Source organism: Myxine glutinosa, chromosome 7 (genome assembly GCF_964187855.1).
Source record: "Myxine glutinosa chromosome 7, kmMyxGlut1.1, whole genome shotgun sequence".
Taxonomy (NCBI): domain Eukaryota; kingdom Metazoa; phylum Chordata; class Myxini; order Myxiniformes; family Myxinidae; genus Myxine; species Myxine glutinosa.
Window position 1 is genome coordinate 2063666 of NC_136267.1, and position 21885 is coordinate 2085550.

The 21885-nt window shown below is 41.1% G+C and overlaps 1 protein-coding gene across 2 annotated transcripts in view; it reads left to right on the plus strand.

Moving 5' to 3' along the window:
- Window positions 1-17088, plus strand: part of LOC137413382 (sodium channel regulatory subunit beta-3-like) — a 79255-nt gene extending 62167 nt beyond the window's left edge. For both annotated transcript variants that reach the window (XM_068098782.2, XM_078781240.1), the window contains exons 6-7: window positions 11976-12061; window positions 16269-17088. In XM_068098782.2, the coding sequence (XP_067954883.2) occupies window positions 11976-12060 (85 nt within the window). In that variant the 3' untranslated portion in view covers window position 12061; window positions 16269-17088. The remainder of the gene's footprint in view (window positions 1-11975; window positions 12062-16268) is intronic.
- Window positions 17089-21885: the final 4797 nt, after the last annotated feature.

A 21885-nucleotide genomic window follows, 5' to 3' on the forward strand; every position in this document is an offset into this window, starting at 1 on the left:
GTACACTTACCACAATTGCCATTTCCCTTTTTAATCCTTTAATTTGGTCACTCATGTCCTTCATTCCTTCCCTCCATTCATTCCCCTGGGACTCCATTTTATTTTCCAGCCCATCAATTTGTTCCTTCAAGCGATCACTCATTCCCTTCATTCCTTCCCTACATTCCTTACTCATTTTATTTTCCAGCCCGTCAATTTTTCGAAGCAATTGACCCAACATCTGGTCGGTTGTCGGGGCCGTTCCTACTGCTCCCGACTCCCCGGTGGGGGAGGGGGATAAGTTGGTGCTCGGGACGAGGGAGGTTCCAAGGCTCACCTCTGCATCTAATTCCCCTATTTCCGGCTCACTCCCGACGCTGACGGAGGCCTCGCTGCGTACTTCCATCTCATCAATTTCCGACATCCGCTTTCCGGAAGATTGTTTCCCGCGCGCGTATTTATTTTAATAATTCCTGAAACAATTTAAATTTGATGAAGACGCGATATCGCGCTCCGTTTGCCCGATTGATTATTAAATTTCTCCGCCTCAACTATAACAATTCTGCGTTCGAACGTCGGGCGCAATGTACGCCCGACCGTGTCGATGTCGCCCCGCGGACAAAAAAATTTGTCCGACCGTGTCGATGTCTCGCCGCGGACAAAAAATTTGTCCGACGGGTTCAAATCCTACACTCCTGACACCACTTCTTACGCAACCGTGATTAACACCACAGTTACGGATGACCGATTTGCGAGACTTTAACTCCCGAGGCGAAAACTCAATGGCGGATTCAAGTTCAACACAAAGTTAAACGCGCGGAATGGCGCACGCAGCAAAGCTCCGCAACCTTACCTATTAAAATCAAACACCCAGGAAAACTGCGTTCAGATATATATACAGAAAATAATATAAGGATTTATTATCGAATAGTAATACAGTGAAAAAGCCGCGCCGGTAAATCTAATAACTCTAAATCGGGACGTCCCCACACGACTGACAGCAAACACGATACGAGGGAGATTATGAATACAAAAATAACACGTCACGTCGTTCAAATGTACGCGGATGCGGCTTATCTGTCTTTCGTCGTCTCTCGGGGCGGCCGTCCAACACCGCTCCTTTTGGCCCGATCGCACACCACCAGGTCCTTCGCTCCAAGCTCTACGAGGCCCCGCTCCAAGCACCACGCGTCCGACGCGTGGCCAGCAGCTTCACACGAGGACGATCTCCACAAGGCCCGTGCACCAATGGTTCAACGGAGGGCTCGACTTGCAACGAACTGCTGCGAACTGCCGCGTGCTCTGTGGGCTTGGTGTGCTCGGTGTGTGAACGAACTCTCCACCAACTGCCTTCGGGGAGCCTTTCCACCAACTGCCTTCGGGGAGCTTTTCCACCAACTGTGTCTCTGCGTCGACTGTGTGCTCCAACCAACTCCTACGAACTCTCTGGTGTCTCCTGCGTCTGCCACGAACTCAACTCAACTCAACTGCCACGAAAATGGCGTCCGACCGTCCATATATTGGTGGCCGATGACGTCACATTGGCGCACTCCTCAGCCAATCATAGCCTCCCAACTCGCCCAGGTCACGCCCTCTGCGGCATGCGACTCCTGACATCTCCCGTCCGTGACCCCGCGGTCCTGGTGTAACACGTCCCAGGCGAGGTTGGTAGGCCTTTGAGGTGCGAACGGCGGCGGCCAACCGCGGCGGTGTTTTTGGCCTGGTTTCCTGTCTATTTATTACGAAGTCAATGTCAGGGAAAGGGAATTATTTAATGTTGCGCTAAGGACCTAACTAATGTTTATGTGGTTTGCAGTGCCATAATGGACGGAGGTTTGACTACCAGGTGAGACTCACAGGGCGTTACCTTTAATCCCTCACTATTTAACACTCGGACCTCCAGGTAGATCCACAATCATACATCTTACCCCGACAACCGCCTAAACATCAAGAACTTATTACATGTAGAGTCCCTGTCACGACAGCCGAATACCTACCTATTCAGATCTACCTAGCTCTAGATATTGCTCTACCAAATTCATAACAATATACATAATATATATACATCTGTGCAGTGTCTGTCTTGTGTTGTCTTGTCTTGTCACTGAACTACTCCCTCAAACTTTTGTGAAATCGTACTATTCCAACTTGACCCACGGCGGTAGTATGCACTCCACTGAGTGGCGTTCTAGTTTTGTAGCGGTTTTGATTTTGCCGATGAATGTACCGCATTGTTATAATTATCAACAATATCCTGAATTTCTGATACCCATTGTTGAGAACCGACTTGTGTGAATTTTTTTATATAACCTCTCTTTCAAAGTACGATTAAAACGCTCAATAACAACTGCTTTTCCTTCATTAAATGTACTGTATAATGTAATACCATACTCTTTAAGAAATTTCATGAATATGCTGTTGTAGAACTCTGTCCCGTCATCGGTCCACAGCTTCTTAGGTGTTCTCTTACTTTTATTAAATATTTGTTGGAAGGCTAACATCAGAGTATTACCTCTCGTTTTTCAGGGGAACAACCCAGGCAAATCTACTCCTCAAATCAATAACGGTTAAAGCATACTTGTACCCTTTATCATTATTTAGTTCAATTAAATCAGCAGACCAGATGTAATCTACACCTTTGGAATAAACCTTCCTTCGTTTAAACTTTGTGATCATAGGTTTGTGTAACTCATTAGCTAAAATGACTCCTTCCTCAGGTTTAATATCATCCTTGGAGTTTAGTGGTTTTTTTGAAGGGTAATTCCAAGCCCTAATCTCAATTTAGCGCCTATCATCTTCTTCACGATAAACCTATCAATTTTCTCTCTCAACGTTGGATTTCGGATCAGAGACAAATTATACAGCATTTCTCTATCAGCTTCATGTTTTTCGTCCAACGTGGTGGCATTACCATAATCAGTCATGCTTCATACACACTTCATCAACCCTATTTTTAGGTTTAGTTAGACCAACGTTTAGGATTGCCATCCTCATCTAATCTTTTATCTAAGTTTGTTCCAGGCCCACAGAAGGAATACCCCGGTATATGTAGTTCCCCTGGAATCCCCGTTGTTGTAAACCTACTACCTGACAAATACTTTTGTATATCACCTCCACTTTTAGGTGAGATGAATCGATACTTTTTAGCACCGCATATCACACATTTTCCCTTTTCATAAACTCTATTCGCTTTATTTATTTTATACGATATATTTTTAGTTTTGGTTTTCTTATTGCACTTGATACAATAACTCATTTTTATTGTTAGATTCATTTATTTTTTAATTATGTACATGTTCCCATTAGAGCAACAATCAATTCCATTGTTTAAAATAAACCTTTTATCATCATAAGCTTCCAGGGCCTTCTTGTTCACCTCCTCTGTATATAATTGATGTGCATAACTTCTTATCGTATTCATTTTTCTAAACTCCTCTTTCTTTAAAGTTAAACAATTATAATAATGTTCAAACTCAATTTCTTCTTTGATAACACCTTTCTTTATTCCTTTTAACTTCTTATCACATCTTTCAATATTATTATCATCAATATATTTATAAGCATAAGCCTTGGCTCTCAATCCAACATATTCAGTCATTAGCTTTCCTCCTAATTCATCCTTAAACTTTCCAATAACCTTTTTATTCTCTGAGGAAAACAACTTATCGGTAAACTTATAATTACTCGTATCATAAGTCACTATCCTTGAGCATATCTGAATAAACATCTTCCGTTTTAATTTCTAAAATGAAACTATCCGTATCCGTATAAAGTAGAGAAACATTATTTTGATATTTCTTCAAGTTATTGTAAAGGTAATCATACATTAGTAATTTTGATAAATCAAGAACCGTCGTTCCTATATAAATAGGTTTATCCATTTTAATGCTCTCTTTTTGCAAATGAATAGCAACAAAGTTCTCTGAAAACACCACTTCTCTTTGAAAACTAGGTTTATTAATTAATTTTGCTGCTTGCTCTAAAGATGTAGTAAGTCTTATGTTTTCTCTATTCCTAAGATTTTCCATCGTCTTTCCAAATACAGAATTGTTCATCAATTTATAAAAGTCTTTCTCAAAATCGGTTTTTGCTTCAGTTCTCCTTTGAGTTTTAAAATCAATATACTCCTTCATCCAATGACTTTGGTTAAACTGTATAACTCTATGGACTTTCTTTACTATCAATCCTGCTGATATATTGCTTCAAGTTCCTTTGGTGTAAAACATAATTTTCTTTATCATATAATGTAGTAAATAATTTTTCTGTTGGTTTACCTTTTATATTAAATGTTCGTTGATAATCACTTAGCCATTCTTCTTTCGGACATTCCTTGGTAGGGGCATATGGTAGACCGGCGTGTTTATTATGGAGTTCTTCAGGATATTTCAAATCAACCTCAAAATAATATCCAACTTCCGAATCGTCCATTTCTTTTTGTGAGGATGTAACGATGTTTTGTAAAACCTTTTTCATAATCTTTCTCTTCAACCCATTTGAGCCCTCCATAAGGTAGAGCTTGAGACATAGCCCATCCATACAAATTATTAGCATCGTAATACATCAGGTAAGAACTATCTTTCATATCATCATAATTAGGAAGATACTTATTGTTAGCCTTAGCATATCTCTTAGAACATACTTGTGATATTCCTCCTTTTTTAGCCTCTTCTATCATCAAAAGCATATCTTCATCACTGATTAAATCCAACTTTTGTTTCGTCATTTTTAGCATGGCACTCCAAGCTAATCCGGGAGCGGTGTAGTAGTGGACGGGATCTAACCCATATGATTGTTTATTTTGACAAACTGTTCTAAAGGTTTCAAAGATGTCGGCTAGTAGTAAGACGTCGGTTTTAAGATACAAATCATCATGATACTCTCCAAGGTTATTTATGTTAAACATTTTCCAAATATTTTGTGCTTGAGTATATTCTTTATCGGTTATATGACATTTATTTAACTTGTTATAGAAACATTCTTTAGGGGGAAGTTGTGTTTCTTTATATCTCTCAAATGAATCCATGTAATCATACGGGTATATTCCCTTTTGTGATAAAAGTTCAATTTTTTTTTAATCTGATATATACTCTGAAAGACACGGAAAGTTTTTAATATTTGATGCCAAGGTAGATAATGGGCTTGCCATAAATTGAAATGAGTCAAGAAACCTGATGTGAGTCGTAGCATATATAACTTTACCTTTTTTTTCTTCATCAAATCCTATTTTTGTACGTATTGTTTTTGTGAATGAAATGTAGTCCTGATCTGTGGTAGGAATTGCTGAAATGTTCCCATATGTTTTTGAAAGTTCCTTAATAAATAGATACGTGTCATAATGAGCGTTGTTGTGAAAAAAGACCGGAATGAAATTGGGGGTTTTATAATTAAGATTACATTCATTATGAGCCGGACCCCTATATTTACCGGTGAGATGACAATGGTCTCAAACCTTTGGTCCCCCAGTATCTTCCTTCCCATCAATTTTCTTCCCACAGATATGACAGATACAATTTGGTTAGTTAAATTCTGTTTTTTCTGCTTTTGTTAGGGGGTTCATCGGTTTATTGGTTAATCTCATTGTCTTTCTTAAGCGTACACAGTCCTCTTCTAATCGTTTTATAAGCTCAGAAGCCACATCTTCTCCTCTATAAAGTTCTTGTTTGTTGTATTTGTCACCAACAGATGATTTGATATAATAACAGAAACCACAAGGAGTATTTTTTTTTTTTGTCCCCCGTCGCACCACGGAGCGAAAGGGGGACTATGGTTTTCCCCTCCGTCCGTGTGTGCGTGCATGCGTCCATTCGTCCGTGCATGCGTGAGTTCGTGCGTGCATGCGTAAGCACATGCGTAAGCGAAGGACCGAATTCTAATTTGGTGTGTGGGTGGCCACCGCCATGTCAAAATCCAAGATGGCCACCGCCATGTATGTCTGAACCTTGTGAGCGGAATATCTTGAAAAATAAGCGAAGTACCAACTTCTAATCTGGTGTGTGGGTGTATCTTGGCATAAGGAAGAACGCTGTTAAAAATTGGGTCGCCATGTCAAAATCCAAGATGGCCGCCACCATATATATGTCTGAACCTTGTGAGCGAAATATCTTGAAAAATAAACGAACTACTAACTTCTAATCTGGTGTGTGGGTGTATCTACGCGTAAGGAAGAACGCTATTGAAAATTGGGTCGCCACGTCAAAATCCAAGATGGCCGCGCCATGTATGTCTGAACCTTGTGAGTGGAATATCTTGAAAAATAAGCGAAGTACAAACTTATAATCTGGTGTGTGGGTGTATCTTATAATCTGGTGTGTGGGTGTATCTACGTATAAGGGTGAACGCTATTGAAAATTGGGTCGCCATGTCAAAATCCAAGATGGCCGCCTTGCATCTTCCACTTTGTCAACTCGCATCACTTCACCGACGGGGGACCTGGGCATAACGCTTGTTGATATTTATTCGTGGATGTTTCGTTTGGTTTTGAAGAAGCGTTATTTATCTTTTCAGGAATATATTCAAAGTTAGCATATATCACGAAGGGGTGTTTTATTGTTTTATCGAAATCTTTGAATGTTATGTTTGAACCTTCTTCGGGTGTAGTAATTCTGACGGCTTTGTTTACCACAGAATTCTAGGTGTTTGTTTAACGCTTCTTGGCTCCTGTGGGTGAGGGAGTGACATCGCAAAGAGGGGTACATTTTGCCATGATGTTTACTTGCTTGTGAAGAAATTAATCTTGAATTTTTTTTGATGTAAGTGTAATGTGAATTTTCTCCTGATTTATAATATAGAAGGTTAATATGAGTCATCATTTTTAGAGTTATCAGAAATATACAAATTCTGAACGTTGTTTTTATCCGTTAGTCCATAAACATTAATAGATAGATTATTCATTTTCTCAAATTTATGAATATCAGATAATGGCATTGGAAATGGTAAACCAGTAACATTTAACTCATTTTCATATTTGTCATAATGTGATACTCTTTGGACATTATGTTCAGCGGGATGTAGGCGTGCAATAACACCCCATAGAAAACATTTATGATCTTTGTTTTGAATATTCATAACCGCATTTTTATTTTTTATAACCGTCGGCAATTCAATGTAAGAAGGAGCTTTTAGGGGGTTTGATTTTAGAACATGTATATCGATGAAAAGTATTCTAGTAATAGTAAATCCACTACCCACAAGCGAATGATCCACCTGTTCTTCTTGTTCTATAAGTTTATCATAAACGTCCGTTAATAAAAACCCCTGGAGTGATGCTATAAAGTAAGGTTTTGTTCTCATATAACGTTTTATAATAAGATCCCCTATTTCAGTATTCGATATTTTTCAATTCCATTTTTACCCTCATATAAAATTTAAGGGGGTTAATCTCAGTCAACGTATTCTTTACAGTTTTTAACGGCAGGTTTGATTGTTTCAACCGCCTCAGCTCTTGATTTTGGTTCTGGGGGTGGTAAATTAAAAATCCTTATTTTAATATGTCCATTAAATGCCCCATCAGTGTCCTTAATAGTGTATCCCCTCAACTTTTTTTTTTTTTTTTTTAAGATGAGCAGGAAAGCTCCTCTTCAAGACTCTTATCACAAACGTGGCAATATTTTGTTTCTCGTTCGGGCGGAGCTACCATATGTAAAAGTTTGAGTGTGTGTTTGCATAATTTAAGATGTCTTTTACGTTCACTTTTATAATCACGTTTACAAACATCGCAATACCATGTTTTTGGTTTTTCTTGTTCAAGTGGAGCTATCATCTGTGAAAGTTTGGCTTTGTGTTTGTTGGATTGAAGGTGTTGTTCATAATTGTTTTTATAATCGTGATCACAAACATTACAATATGTTGTGACCCGCTTTTTATATCCTCATATTGTTCATTTTATATAAGAGAAAGTTCTTTAAACTAAAAATCAATTTTTTCCCCACAACATAAAATGAATGGAATTAAAATGTTGGTGTAAATGCCCACCCCAATGTGTTGAAGCCCACCCCACCCCAAGTTATGACAAATCTTATCATGAAATTGTTTACGCTCAATTGATTTTAAACCAGTAAAATCTTCAAGATTACATTTATGATTATGTTTATGCAATAACTGAAATAATAAATATTGTATATTCAGAAAAAAAATTCTATCAAGTGCCTTGTCTTATCTCTGCCATTTCATAGTATAGGTTTAATAATGTTTTAAAATCGGTAATTAACGCTTGTTCTAAATGAGAAATGTCATCCAATTTCTTCTTGGTTAATGTTACATATATTAGATTAATATTACCATAATGTTTAGTATATTTTAATTCTTTTCGAAACATGGTGACATGAGTTTTCGTGATATTGGAATATTTTATAACCTCGTCTTCATGGTCGATCAAAAGTCTATATGCTTTAAACTTTTCATTCAGATCGTTATAAACCTTTTCTGGTATTTTACAATATTGTTTACCTTGATATTGAGTAATACATTTTTGAAAATTAGAAACTCCATTGTAAATATATTTCCCTATTATATTTACTCTCTTATAATCATTATGTCATATTTTGTTATATTAAAACTTAATTGTTGGTTATTACACCACAAACACGTTTTAATATTTGTGTTAGTTATTTCAAAATCAGAGAAGAGAATCAGAGAACAAAATGTACAAGTAATATTAGCGATAGGTTTAATTTCATATAAAATGGGTATATTCCATAATTTTAACCTTATTATTTCTCTAACAATATTTAAAAACTCATTTATAATAGATACTTTCTTTTTAAAGATTGGATTATGTGTATTCATCGGTGATAATGGTTTAGATAAAATTGATTTATATTCATGTGTCAATAATCCTGTCTTTACAATGTCGAACATTTTATCCTGATTAATATTCTGTAATGTTTGTTCAATTCTGTAATATTCTTCCAAAGTAAATTGCTCTCTCTCATGCACAGATTTATCCCATCTCGTCTTCAGTTGTCATACCCTTCCTCCCGTCCATGGTACACGGAATCTTGTGGTGAGGCTGTTGCCCAGAAACAACTTGCCTTCGTCTCCTGGAAAGCAAATCCAACGGAAGGAAATCTCATTTCCTTTCACAAAGCCCGAAACAAGTGTGTGTCCACCCTCAGGAGAGCCAGGAAACAATATCTCTCCGTTCTCAAGACCGAACTCTCTTATCTGTCTCCCTCTTCCAAATCCTGGTGGCGTCTGGTCAAATCCGTTTCTGGTGTTTGTTCCCCCTCCATCCCCTCCCTTACCTCAAACGGCTACACAGCTGACTCCGCACGTGAAAAAGCTGAATGCCTCAACTCTGTGTTTGCCTCTAAATCTTGTGTCCCAAACCCATCCCTCTCTGTACCCACCATACCCAGTCGTACCCTGCTGCTCCTGGACTCCGTGTCCTTTCCTCCTGACAAGGTGGAAAAGTTTCTGTCAACCCTCGACTCTGATTCTGCAACTGGACCCGACGGCATCAGCCCACGGGTCCTAAAATCCTGCTCTGCTGCTCTATCTCACCCTCTCTCTGTTCTCTTCACCCTCTCTTTTGCTCAAGGTCAACTGCCATCTGCTTGGAAATCAGCCAACATCACCGCTTTGCACAAAAAAGGTGCAAAAACAGATCCTAGCAACTACAGACCAATCAGCCTTCTCCCAATTATCAGCAAAGTCATGGAATCCATCATTGCTTCGGATATGAAATCTTTCCTCTTCTCCAATGGCTTGATCTCTGATCATCAATTTGGTTTCAGACCAGGTCACTCTACTCTGGACATGCTGCTTCTGCTGTCTCAACAATGGATGGAGGTCCTCAATGCCAAAGAGGAAATTAGAGCTGTCTCCCTCGACATATCACGTGCCTTCGACACGGTCTGGCACCCCGCTCTGCTCACCAAACTCTCCTCCTTTGGTATCCATGGAAATCTCCACGCATGGCTGGCGGACTTCCTCTCTAGTCGTCGTCAACGTGTGGCCCTGAATGGGTTTCTCTCATCTCCTCTTCCTGTTCAGGCTGGAGTTACCCAAGGCAGTGTTCTGGGCCCCGTGCTTTTTCTGGTCTTCATCAATGATCTCTCTGACTCTCTCGAAAATCCTCTCTATCTCTTTGCTGATGACTCCACTCTCTGCCGCTCCATTCCTCTTCCCTCAGATCGGCAGTCTGCTGCCTCCTCACTCTCTGAAGACCTGGACAAAATCACAGACTGGTCAAACAAGTGGAACATGTCTTTCAATCCTGACAAATCTCACTCTTACTATGTCTCTCCGAAAAGATCGACTGGACAACCCTCCCATCTACTTTCTCAACTATCCTCTCCAAGAAGTTCTGTCGCTCAAGATTTTGGGTCTCACTATCTGCCATGATCTTTCTTGGGAAAACCACATTTCCAAGCTGGCCTCCAAAGCCAGTCGCCGACTGGGCATCCTCCGTCGTGCGAAGTCCTTCCTCGGCACACCTGAGCTCCTCACCACATACAAGGCTTTCATCCGCAGCTCAATGGAATACTGTTCTCCCCTATGGGCCGGTGCTCCTGCCTCACACCTAGCTCGGCTTCACGCTGTTGAAACCAAAGCTTTCAGAATTATTGGAATCTCCCGCGATGAAGCTATCTCTGAGGGCCTTTCACTCACTCACCGCAGGCAGGTAGGTGGTCTTTCTGTCTTCTACCGACTCCTCTCCGGCCTTGCACCCCCAGCTCTCTCTGTGCTCTGTCCCCCAAATATTCCTACAGGTCGCACAAGATCTGCCAGCAACCCTCTGATGGTTAAACTGCCGAAATCTCGGCTCTCTGCTCACCTTCACTCTTTCATTCCTCTTTTCTCCCGCCTCTGGAACAAACTCCCTCACTCCCTTCAATCCCACTCCTCCCTCCAGGTCTTTAAAACAGCTGTTCACCACCATCTCTTATCTTCCCCCATCCAAAACCTTGATCTTTTCTACCCCCGCTAATTCACCCCAGATCCACCTTGTTTGAAATTCCAACTTCTTTCCTGGAAGTCCTGGCAGTGTCCATATGTTTTATACCTCTCCCACCGCCCCCTTCCCACGCCCCCCCCCTCCCCAAGCCCTCGCCCTCTCTCAGATCTCTCGATGTCTCCATGTCTCTCGGTCCCTGCTCTCAAATGTTGTGTTTGTGTCCTTCCCCCTCTCTCCCCATCTTGTCTACCGCTCCCTATGTTATATGTTTTTTGTGTCGGTTTGTCTTTCTGTGTGATTAATGTTCGCTCTTTCACGAGCCTCGACCTTGTATACAAAAAAAACAAAAAAAACAAAAAAAAAAAAAATTTTTGCAATATTTGTTTTAATATCAACTGACGTTTCATTGTAAGTTACAATTAAATCTTTTATCTTATTTAATTTTCCATGAAGAACATCAAATTCCATGTTAAATTTATGATTTATTTCATAAATAAATCATAATAGATAGATATGTTAAAATAGATATGTTAATAATCTCTATTTTTTCATTTAAGTTATTCATTTGTATTATAATTCTCATCCTGTTAAATAAAAAATTTAAAAAAAATTATTTTTATCATTATTTTTGTGAAAATCGGGAAGAAATGATGCATTTTAAATTCTAGAAAATTAAATTTTTTTAGAAAATCGTGAAATCTGAAAAATAATTAATTGGTCACTTCCGGTTTGTGGTGTCACTTCCTGTTTTGGGTTGAGGCAGTTTCGGTTTGGGGGCAAGGGGGTGGGGGAATGTGGGGAGTGTGGTCTTGAGGGGGAGGTGTTCTGGATCTCTCCTTTTACATCTACTAGCCTGTAACCCAACAAAATGTGAAAAATGCAAGGGGTGTGAATACTTTCTTAAGGCAATGAAATAAATGAAAAACAAATTATCTGCAAGGTAAATTTTGGCCATGTACCTTTTTTTTTTTTTTTTTTTAAATACGCCAAACTTTTCTTTTTAAATGCCGTTGAAAACCTTCTCTCCATTGTCTGCCTCACCTCACGTTTACTTTGTCACTTTTATCAAATGTTCTTCCTTCATGTTATTGTTCTGCAGGACTGATTACCTGGTCATTGCACCTGTAAACAAGGAGGGTGGTGCTGGAGAAACTGCAGAGGAGATGATAAAGGAAATAACATAGGGTTTGTTCCTGCAAGTTGTACAACAATCTTTATTGAAGTACAAGTTTACGTTTTTGTAAATTTCCTTATTTTTTATGGATAAACCATTGCGTTCATTTAGCTGCCTGATTTAGAATATTTATGATATTTAAGCCCAAAGCACCACATTATGAACCAGGAAGAAAGTTTGATATAATATATACAGCATTACTGAGAGGCCGAAATCGCATGCACTCTGTACCGATAACTTGGCTTTGTGCTTTGCCATATCTAATGCTGTATGATGAAAATTTGATGTTGGAAAACGCAATTGTACCCGCATTGCACGTTGCTTTTAAATCACGTGATCATTGCAGCAAGTACATGCAGCATTTGATAATGATGGAATCCACAAGATGTCACGTGACTGTAAAAGCATGAAACTCGACATATGGTAGTAGCCACAAATGTGTACGACGAATCCCATCCAGGATATAACAGCAATACATAGACAAAGATGCAACATAAAAACATGACAAATCCGGTTCAGGATATAACAGCAATAACCTAGACAAAGATGCAACATAAATACACGACAAATCCGGTTCAGGATATAACAGCAATAACCTAGACAAAGATGCAACATAAATACATGACAAATCCAGTTCAGGATATAACAGCAATACCTAGACAAAGATGCAACATAAAAACATGACAAATCCGGTTCAATATATAACAGCAATAACCTAGACAAAGTTTGCAAAATCATAACACGACAAATCCGGTTCAGGATATAACAGCAATAACATAGACAAAGATGCAACATAAAAACATGACAAAGCCGGTTCAGGATATAACAGCAATAACCTAGACAAAGATGCAACATCATAACACGACAAATCCGGTTCAGGATATAACAGCAATAACATAGACAAAGATGCAACATAAAAACACGACAAATCCGGTTCAGAAAACTTAGCCTTATTGACGTGGAAACATGAGCTGCAGATTTGACCAGCACGAACAAAAATCCCCGAACTAGAAGTCTCAAATACAGTGGAACCTTGACTTACGAGTTTAATTCGTTCTGTGACCGAGCTCGTAACTCAATTTGCTCGTTTCTCAAATCAAATTTCCCCATTAAAATGCATTGAAATGCTATTAATCCGTTCCAGCCCGCCAAAAACCACACCAATTTTTTTTTAAATATACAGTATATATAAAAATATCTCGCGCTTTATATTTCACCTGTATGCAGCATACAAGTTGGCAGGATGGCCTGGACTGGAGGTACGCACACTTGACTCTAAAGTCTAAACTGTCCAGCCTGGGTTTGAATCCCGACCCAGCTATAACCTGTCATGGGTGAATCACAGGCAGGGTGATTCATCAATGTGTGTACCGCTAAACTGGGCGCCCCGTTTGCGTCCCATTAGTTGTTGGATGTTAAGGATCTCACCGTGTTTTCCACAAAGAGAAGGCGAGCTATCGCCGGCACTCTGAACAAGTTGTGGCCTGGCATGCTCTTCTCCTCTGCCGTTATATACGTCCTCCTCGGCACCTCGCTCATGTTTTTCGACGATTGCGTGTTTTATATCCAAGCACAAGTTTTATATAAAACACGACGATTGCGTGTTTTATATCCACAAGTTGTGGCCTGGCATGCTCTTCTCTTCTGCCGTTATATACGTCCTCCTCGACACCTCGCTCATGTTTTTCGACGATTGCGTGTTTTATATCCAAGCACATCATCCTCTTCTTCTTCTCAGTACCGTGTTTTCCACAAAGAGAAGGCGAGCTATCGCCGGCACTCTGAACAAGTTGTGGCCTGGCATGCTCTTCTCCTCTGCCGTTATATACGTCCTCCTCGGCACCTCGCTCATGTTTTTCGACGATTGCGTGTTTTATATCCAAGCACAAGTTTTATATAAAACATGACGATTGCGTGTTTTATATCCACAAGTTGTGGCCTGGCATGCTCTTCTCCTCTGCCGTTATATACGTCCTCCTCGACACCTCGCTCATGTTTTTCGACGATTGCGTGTTTTATATCCAAGCACATCATCCTCTTCTTCTTCTCAGTACCGTGTTTTCCACAAAGAGAAGGCGAGCTATCGCCGGCACTCTGAACAAGTTGTGGCCTGGCATGCTCTTCTCCTCTGCCGTTATATACATCCTCCTCGGCACCTCGCTCATGTTTTTCGACGATTGCGTGTTTTATATCCAAGCACAAGTTTTATATAAAACACGACGATTGCGTGTTTTATATCCACAAGTTGTGGCCTGGCATGCTCTTCTCCTCTGCCGTTATATACATCCTCCTCGACACCTCGCTCATGTTTTTCGACGATTGCGTGTTTTATATCCAAGCACATCATCCTCTTCTTCTTCTCAGTACCGTGTTTTCCACAAAGAGAAGGCGAGCTATCGCCGGCACTCTGAACAAGTTGACGGCAGAGATACTGTACTTGCACGGCAGGATAACCACGTGACCAGAACCCACCTGGTGGCGTAAACTCAAAATAACCAACATGCGAAAACAAAAATGCAGCGCTATACGACAGAGATACTGTACTTGCACGGCAAGATAACCACGTGACCAGAACCCACCTGGCGGCGTAAACTCAAAATAACCAACATGCGAAAACAAAAATGCAGCGCTATACGACAGAGATACTGTACTTGCACGGCAAGATAACCACGTGACCGGGTGGCGAAAGCTCGTAACTCGGATCTCGGCTCGCATCTCAAAGCAATAAACCGCCCGAGCGACGGCTCGTATCTCGAAAAACTCGTAAGTTGGGGCACTCGTAAGTCAAGGTTCCACTGTATCTGATAAATGCTTGCATTTTTTTTTTTTTAATTCACGTGTGAAAAATGTCCGTATCACCTTTAAAAAGCACGTTGGCACACTTGTTTCCATCATGGAAAGTATGGGCAAACTTTTCAAAATGCAGCGAAGACCTACTTGTGTTAGAAAACAAGGAAATTGGTGATGAGCAGGTAAAAGCGACCATCAGGCAAATAGGAGATTTAGGAACACAACAGGATAATCTACACTCCAAGAACTGTTTGTCTGTTCATCAAACTTTCCGAGGTTCATCAGTGAGGGCCGACGAGTGCTTTGGGCAAAAAAAATAAAAAAAATTAGGAAAAATTTTTTTTTTTTAAAGTTGCATTTTTGGGGATTTCGTTTTCTTTTAGTCGATCTATCATGGGAGAGGGGAAGTGTGTAGGGACCCCACTCCTTAGTGTGTGTACGAAAATGTTTTAGGTCAATAAAAAATACACCGGGCAACCCTGCTAGTATGTTTATAAAAGAGCGTTTATTAAACTAGAAACACTCGCTCTCTCTGGGGGAGGAGGGACAAATATATTTTGTTGCTGTCGCTCGTAAATCCCCCCTTTCTTGAGCAGGAGTCGGTAAAGCACTTGTGCACTGTTGGTGAGAGAAACAATTCAGGTGAGTTTTACTGTGCACGTGTTGCTCGTCACATGCAGCGAATTTCACCTCTGTGCGCCTTGATTTTCTTGTATTTTTTAAAAACCATTCTGTACACTGCCTGCGAGGCTCCGTTTTCAAGACGCCATCTACAATTTCATTAGAGGAGCCATAATAACTCATTTATGGAAAATGTTTTTGTTTGTTTTATCCTCAAAAATATACCGTCGTGATCTGAACACATATTCGTGTTTAAAGATTCACCGTTAAAGCCTACGCTTATGAAGGGGACCGACATCTGTACAAATACACAAACTGACTTGGTGGTTTCTATTGTGTGACAACCTGCCAGGTTTCATGCTTTCACCTCAAAGCACAATTCTCTCGATCTCTTGCACCATATTGCTGTACTACTACAGGTACGCACACACACTCGATACTATCTAGCCCGGGTCTTGATCTCAGCCCAGCTATCAACTATCATCATGATGTTTTGCACTTTGGGTGAGGCATGAAAACTGTGTGCTGTCCCTCAGATGGATGTTCAACTGCGCGTCCCGTCTGCCAACATTTGTTTGTACATGTTAAAGATCCCATGGTGTCCTTCACAAAGAGTATGCAAATTATCGCCAGAACCCTGAACAAATTACAAATTTCTATGTGAATGTGTCGAGGCACCACATCATTGGAGCAGCTGAGGGGTTTGATCAGATATTTGATACGTGATACAATTTCTATGGATAATGGCTGTTCATATTTTACCATGTAATAAATTTCTGCAAATTACCTCAAATTGTCTTCCTACAGAGATCTAGCAGAGGAAGAGATGAGACTTTGAATTGTTTCTTCGCTCTGACTCCATCACTTGCACAGTGGCTGGAACTCTGTGGATCTTCCTCCACCAGATCTCACTTGACGTTCATATGACCCGTCCCAATGCTGCTCTCGTATCATTGTCTGTTTTCCTTTTGCCTACTTTTTCTTTCCTCTTCCACATTAATAGTTTTGTTAAACCTTTGTACCTTTGTACCTTTGGCCTGACGTTCTGTCCTGTGCTGAGCACATATCGAGTCTGAATGCTGTAGTGACGTCATTGCTGTTAACCTCTTGCACATTGGAGTCGGTGTGTTTGCCAAGTCCGATGATGGGGTAAAGTCTTTGCACAAATGTTTCTTATTTATGTATGTTTTATTTATTTCTCAGCCTGAACTTGTTTGTAGCAAATGTTTTTCATAGCTGGAAACCTCATGACATATTCACAAAATAATGATTGTAATCTTTTCAAATGCTGTAATTTGCTGTGAAGCTGGAAGGGCTGGAAAGGGAAGATAACATTCATTGAAAAAGATTGTAATGGGGGTGGAATGGATTTTCCTTGCAGGAGTTTAAAAGAATATGTGAACTTCACCTTTTTATTTTGTAGCCTGGCAAAGCAGCTGTGCATGTAAAAGTTATCATTAACAGTTCTGCTGCATGCTTGAGTTTTTTTAATGATAAAGGATTTCGTTATTGTCATTAAGATTGAATTTTCTCTCATGGAATCCACAGCTAATAGTCTGGTGGTGGTGGTAAGACGGGGGACATGACGTGTCGAAGGGAAGTGTGAAATAAACTTTTAATACTCGAAGGGTGGCCGACAGGATGGTCTACAGGTACGCACACTCTCCTCTGAGCTGTCTATGACATCACCAATGCGCTTGTGGCTGAATGGAAGCAAATCCCCGCAGCAATGTTCTAACTTGTGCCTGGAGGATTCTCAAACACTCTAAAATAACTCAGCAAAAGCAAGTCTTATATACAGCAAGACAAGATGTTCGTCATAGCTTTTCCCAGAAATGTTGAGCAAATTTCGGAGAAAGGGGGAAGTGGAACAACTGCCCCCACCTCTTGTCCCATCACCAGAACTGCCCAGAGAAACTTATTCAAGGACATCTCCCACTCATGATAGAATCTAGGCCGAATGCCAACTTGTTATTCTCTCACATTCCAGGGTGTTTTTCGTTTCTCTTTAGTGACCTGGCTTGAACTGGTCTTAGGTCATGCTCTTTTCTGTAAAGTAAAATGAGAGCATACATGTTTAAGCAACACATAATTTGAATGAAGCAAAACACAATTAAAAGATACAATCCCCACATTCCCTCATCTTGTCTCTGTTGAGACAATGTATCAAACAGACGACTTGTTAATTTAGTCATTTTGTCAAAGAGACAATTTAGTGTCAGCATGCAGGCATTTCTTCGTACTCCGCAGTCCATCTTCTTCATGCCCGTTCACGCCTGGGGAAGCCTCCAGTTCACCCTTGCTCCGGCGTAGGCATCTTGCCTAACCTTTGTCAACCCCAATCTTTGGACTGAGAACGCAAGACTATGGAAAACCGAGACAAAGCTACACCTACAATGCTTAATTTAGCGGTGGGAGATTGTCACCTATCGGGCCCTCGTGGCCAACTTCTTCTTTCTCTGAGTCTCCACGTTGTGGTTGTACATGTTGCAGTTGTAACGGCTCTCCTTTGGCAGCCAGACCCGAAGCTAGATCGATGGGGATTAGACTCGCACTGAGAGCTTGTAATACATAGGAAGCAACAGGAACAGACAATTCCCACACCCGCAGAGGATTTTGTAAGAAATCATAAGGCTGAGAAAAATATATTTCTGGTCTCTGGTCAGACCAAAGTTCCAGAATTGATGTGGCGATGCGCTTTTTTTTTTTTCTTTTTTTCTTTTTTTTTTGAAAAGCATGGATTGCACATATAAAGGTGTTGTTTTTTGTGTCCTCATGCCTTGCGGTCCTCAACTGCCGTGGCGCCATCCAGAGAGAAATTAAAGATAGCCAATGGGACAGGTAGGCCTTTTTGTAAATAATGACCACAAGCTTGTTATTTTAAAATGTATTTATTCTGAAAATCATTAAGTTCTTCAAGCATATTATATGTAGTGTTCAAAAAGTATCCGACCTTTATTTTTCATGCGTAAAAAAAAAAGAAGCTAGGGAGGCGTTGATTGGTGCACGTATGTAGGCGATCCTAATGCACACGCGTGAATTATTTCACACCTGCAGAAGCTGTCATTCGACGGCAGACCGCCGATGAGTGAGGAAATGTAAGTGAGCGCCGTCGGATTTTCGTTTTTGACAAAATGACGGAAAAACCTGAACAACGCTACTGCATCAAATTTTGTGTTTCATCAAACTTGCATCAAAACTGCAACTTGGTTTCTGGGTCATACCCATAAACCCAGGACTCATCGCCAGTGATCACTGTGTTGAGGAAGCTGGGATCGCTGTTCACAGTCTCCAGCATGTCCTGTGCGATCTCCAAACGGAGTTGCTTCTGCTCAATCGTTAGCAGCTTTGGTACGAACTTCGCTGAGATTCTCCTGAAGCCCAAATCCTCCTTCATAATGGAATGAACGGTGTTGAATCTTGCGGATCGTTTCCACTTGGGAATCGCCAAGCTTTACACAAAATTTGATGCAGTAGCGTTGTTCAAGTTTTTCCGTCATTTTGTCAAAAACGAAAATCCGACGGCACTCACTTACATTTCCTCTCATCAGCGGTCTGCCGTCGAATGACAGCTTCTGCAGGTGTGAAAAAATTCACGCGTGTGCATTAGGATCGCCTACATACGTGCACCAATCAACGCCTCTCTAGCTTCTTTTTTTTTACGCACGAAAAATAAAGGTAGGATACTTTTTGAACACAGTAGTAGACTGACTTGCCTGGTTGGTAAGTGTTTTAAAAAAAAAATACAAACATGGTGTGAATACCTTGTTATACTACTTTGACAAGTAGGCAAGGTAGCAGAATTTTCAAGATACCCAATATAGTCAGGCAGATAGGTGTAACAATTGTGGGTTTATACGTACAAGCATGAAATTTGGCACAGTCATAGATAATAGTCTAATGAATAATTCCAGATATGGACCCACCGTGAAAACGTCCTATGGTAGCCGTGGCGGCCATTTTACAAAATGGCCGCTTTTAGTCTAGTGGCTAGATAGGGGTCTCGTGCACCCCCCCCGAAATATACTTCTCATTGGTGTCTATAGATAGGAAAAAATGTGTAGAAAAATCTCAAGCCAGGGACAAACGTGGGAAAGGCATTCGAAGGAGAGTTGACGGATCCACTGTTCTTCCAGGAAATTGGCAGCAGTTCCTGAGAATTGATGCAAACAAAACAGAACTGTTTGCCTTCTTGACAAAACACATCACACATCTTGTATCAGATAAGCAGATAGTCACCACGGATGGTTCAGATGTGACGTGCATTCCCGCACGCGACACCAGTCATCTTGCCCCATGTGACCATGAGGAGGCTGATACACGAATGATGATACATCTTGCGGATGCAGTCCGTGATGGATTTCAGAAAATTCTTCTGCGTACGGTGGATACAGATATAGTGGTATTGGCTGTGGCAGCAACAACCAAACTCAAAATCCAGGAGCTTTGGGTGGCCTTTGGGACAGGCCAGCACTTCAGGTATATTCCAGCACATGAAATTGCAGCATTCCTCGGACCAGATAAGTCACAGGCCCTCCCGATGTTCCATGCATACACAGGGTGTGACACAGTCTCGTCATTTAATACACGGGGCAAGAATACAGCCTGGGATACCTGGAAAGTATTTGACAAATTGACGCCAGCGTTAGTTCATCTCTCCACGGGGACAGCAGACATCTCTGATGACGTTGTGGCAGTGCTCGAGCGGTTCACCATTCTTCTCTACGATCGCACCAGCAATCTCGTCAACATAGACGAAGCTCGACAGGCACTCTTCACGAAGAAAGGACGAGCCATGCAAGCTATTCCCCCTACCAGAGGAGCCCTGGTACAACAAATCAAGAGGGCTGTGTACACGGGTGGCCACTGCTGGGGAAACATGCTCAAGGTTGTTATGGATCTGCCCTCACCTGGGGATTGGGGATGGATCGATCCTGTCGTGGAAGTGCGTGAGACTCAAGACTCCAATGATGTCACAGGTTTACAAAAGATCCAGACTTTATTAACTGGTTGTTCACTTTCATTCCAATACCAAATAACTACCGTTTAACTCAATGGACCAGGTCACTCTATCCGCATGGTCCTTCTTGTTCGGCCGATGTTCCTCCGCCATTCCCGTCCTCCTTCCTCCCGTCGGGCAGAGGTTCTGATGACAAGTCTCCTGACTCATAGTTTGCCCTGGTTTATATGGGCCTTGTCGCGCTAATCCCTTCTCCGCAAATGCCCCGAGGTCATGCATGCTCGCCCCCCTGCTGGGGAGTTCCTTCACCCTCTTTGCATCCCGATGTCCCAAGTCAATAGTGAAGGCTTGGGAATGTGTGTTAGCCCGGGGCCGTGCTAAAGCTACACAACAGGACTCCCAGCTTCGACAGGGCGAGATGCATTCCTGACATTCTTACGACCACCTGCTCGTACCTTGGTTCGTTACCAGTTCCAACCAATGAGTTACACTGAGTTACACTTCCACAATTCCCTCATCTTTTTGTTTTTGTTTATATTAACCATTAATCTAAACATCAATATAAGTAAACAATCAATCACTACAAGTAAACATCAATACAAGTACTCAATCAATCACTACAAGTAAACATCAATACAATTTCCTTAGGCATACACCGTCATCCTGCAAGAATCTGATCACAAAACATTTTGTTGGTCATTGACTCCTTCCATATTGTTAATTCAATCTATTTCATTTGCATCACAAATATCTTTGTAAAACAACACTTCACCATCACCAAGATACAACAATTTTGCTTCACCATTTTCAAGTTTTTAAAGCATCTGCAACATCTGGCAAAAACGTTTCCCTCCAAACAAATGTTGATTCTTTGTTTGAAAGGAAGGGCTGATCACTTGTGTTTGAATTCAGGTATGAAACATTTTCTTCTGTCTTTATGAACACCTGCACTACTTCGTGTAGGATTTCGCTGTTGTGGTAACGGTGCGGAGTCATAGACTGACCCTGCTCTCCATGTAGCATTCTTGCCACTCTTGCTGTGAACCATAATGATTCCTTGAACAAGGCCTTCGCCCAGTTGTAGTTGACTTGCCTCCTCCCTCATTATGAGTGGGCAGCAAGTGTTGGTGTAATGTTGATTGGCCAGCAAGATGTGGAACAGGGATGCCGGATGCATCCACAATGATGTTGGGACCCTGGTGTTCAGGTCATTCATGGTCCATACCAGGAGCAACCAGCAGAATCTTGCACAGCTGTTGTGACAAGGGCACAGCCGTTTTTTGCAGCTCCATGCTGGTTCCCCGGACGTTGGTGAAGTAATAACATATGTCCCCGCATTTCACAGAGGTTGCAGGTAAAATGTCGTTGTCCTGCAACTTCTGATGTGATGAATGTTCGAAGCCTTCGAACAAGAGTAAGTGATCGCCTTTCTTTCATATGTTGCAGTGTGATCCAGGCAAATGG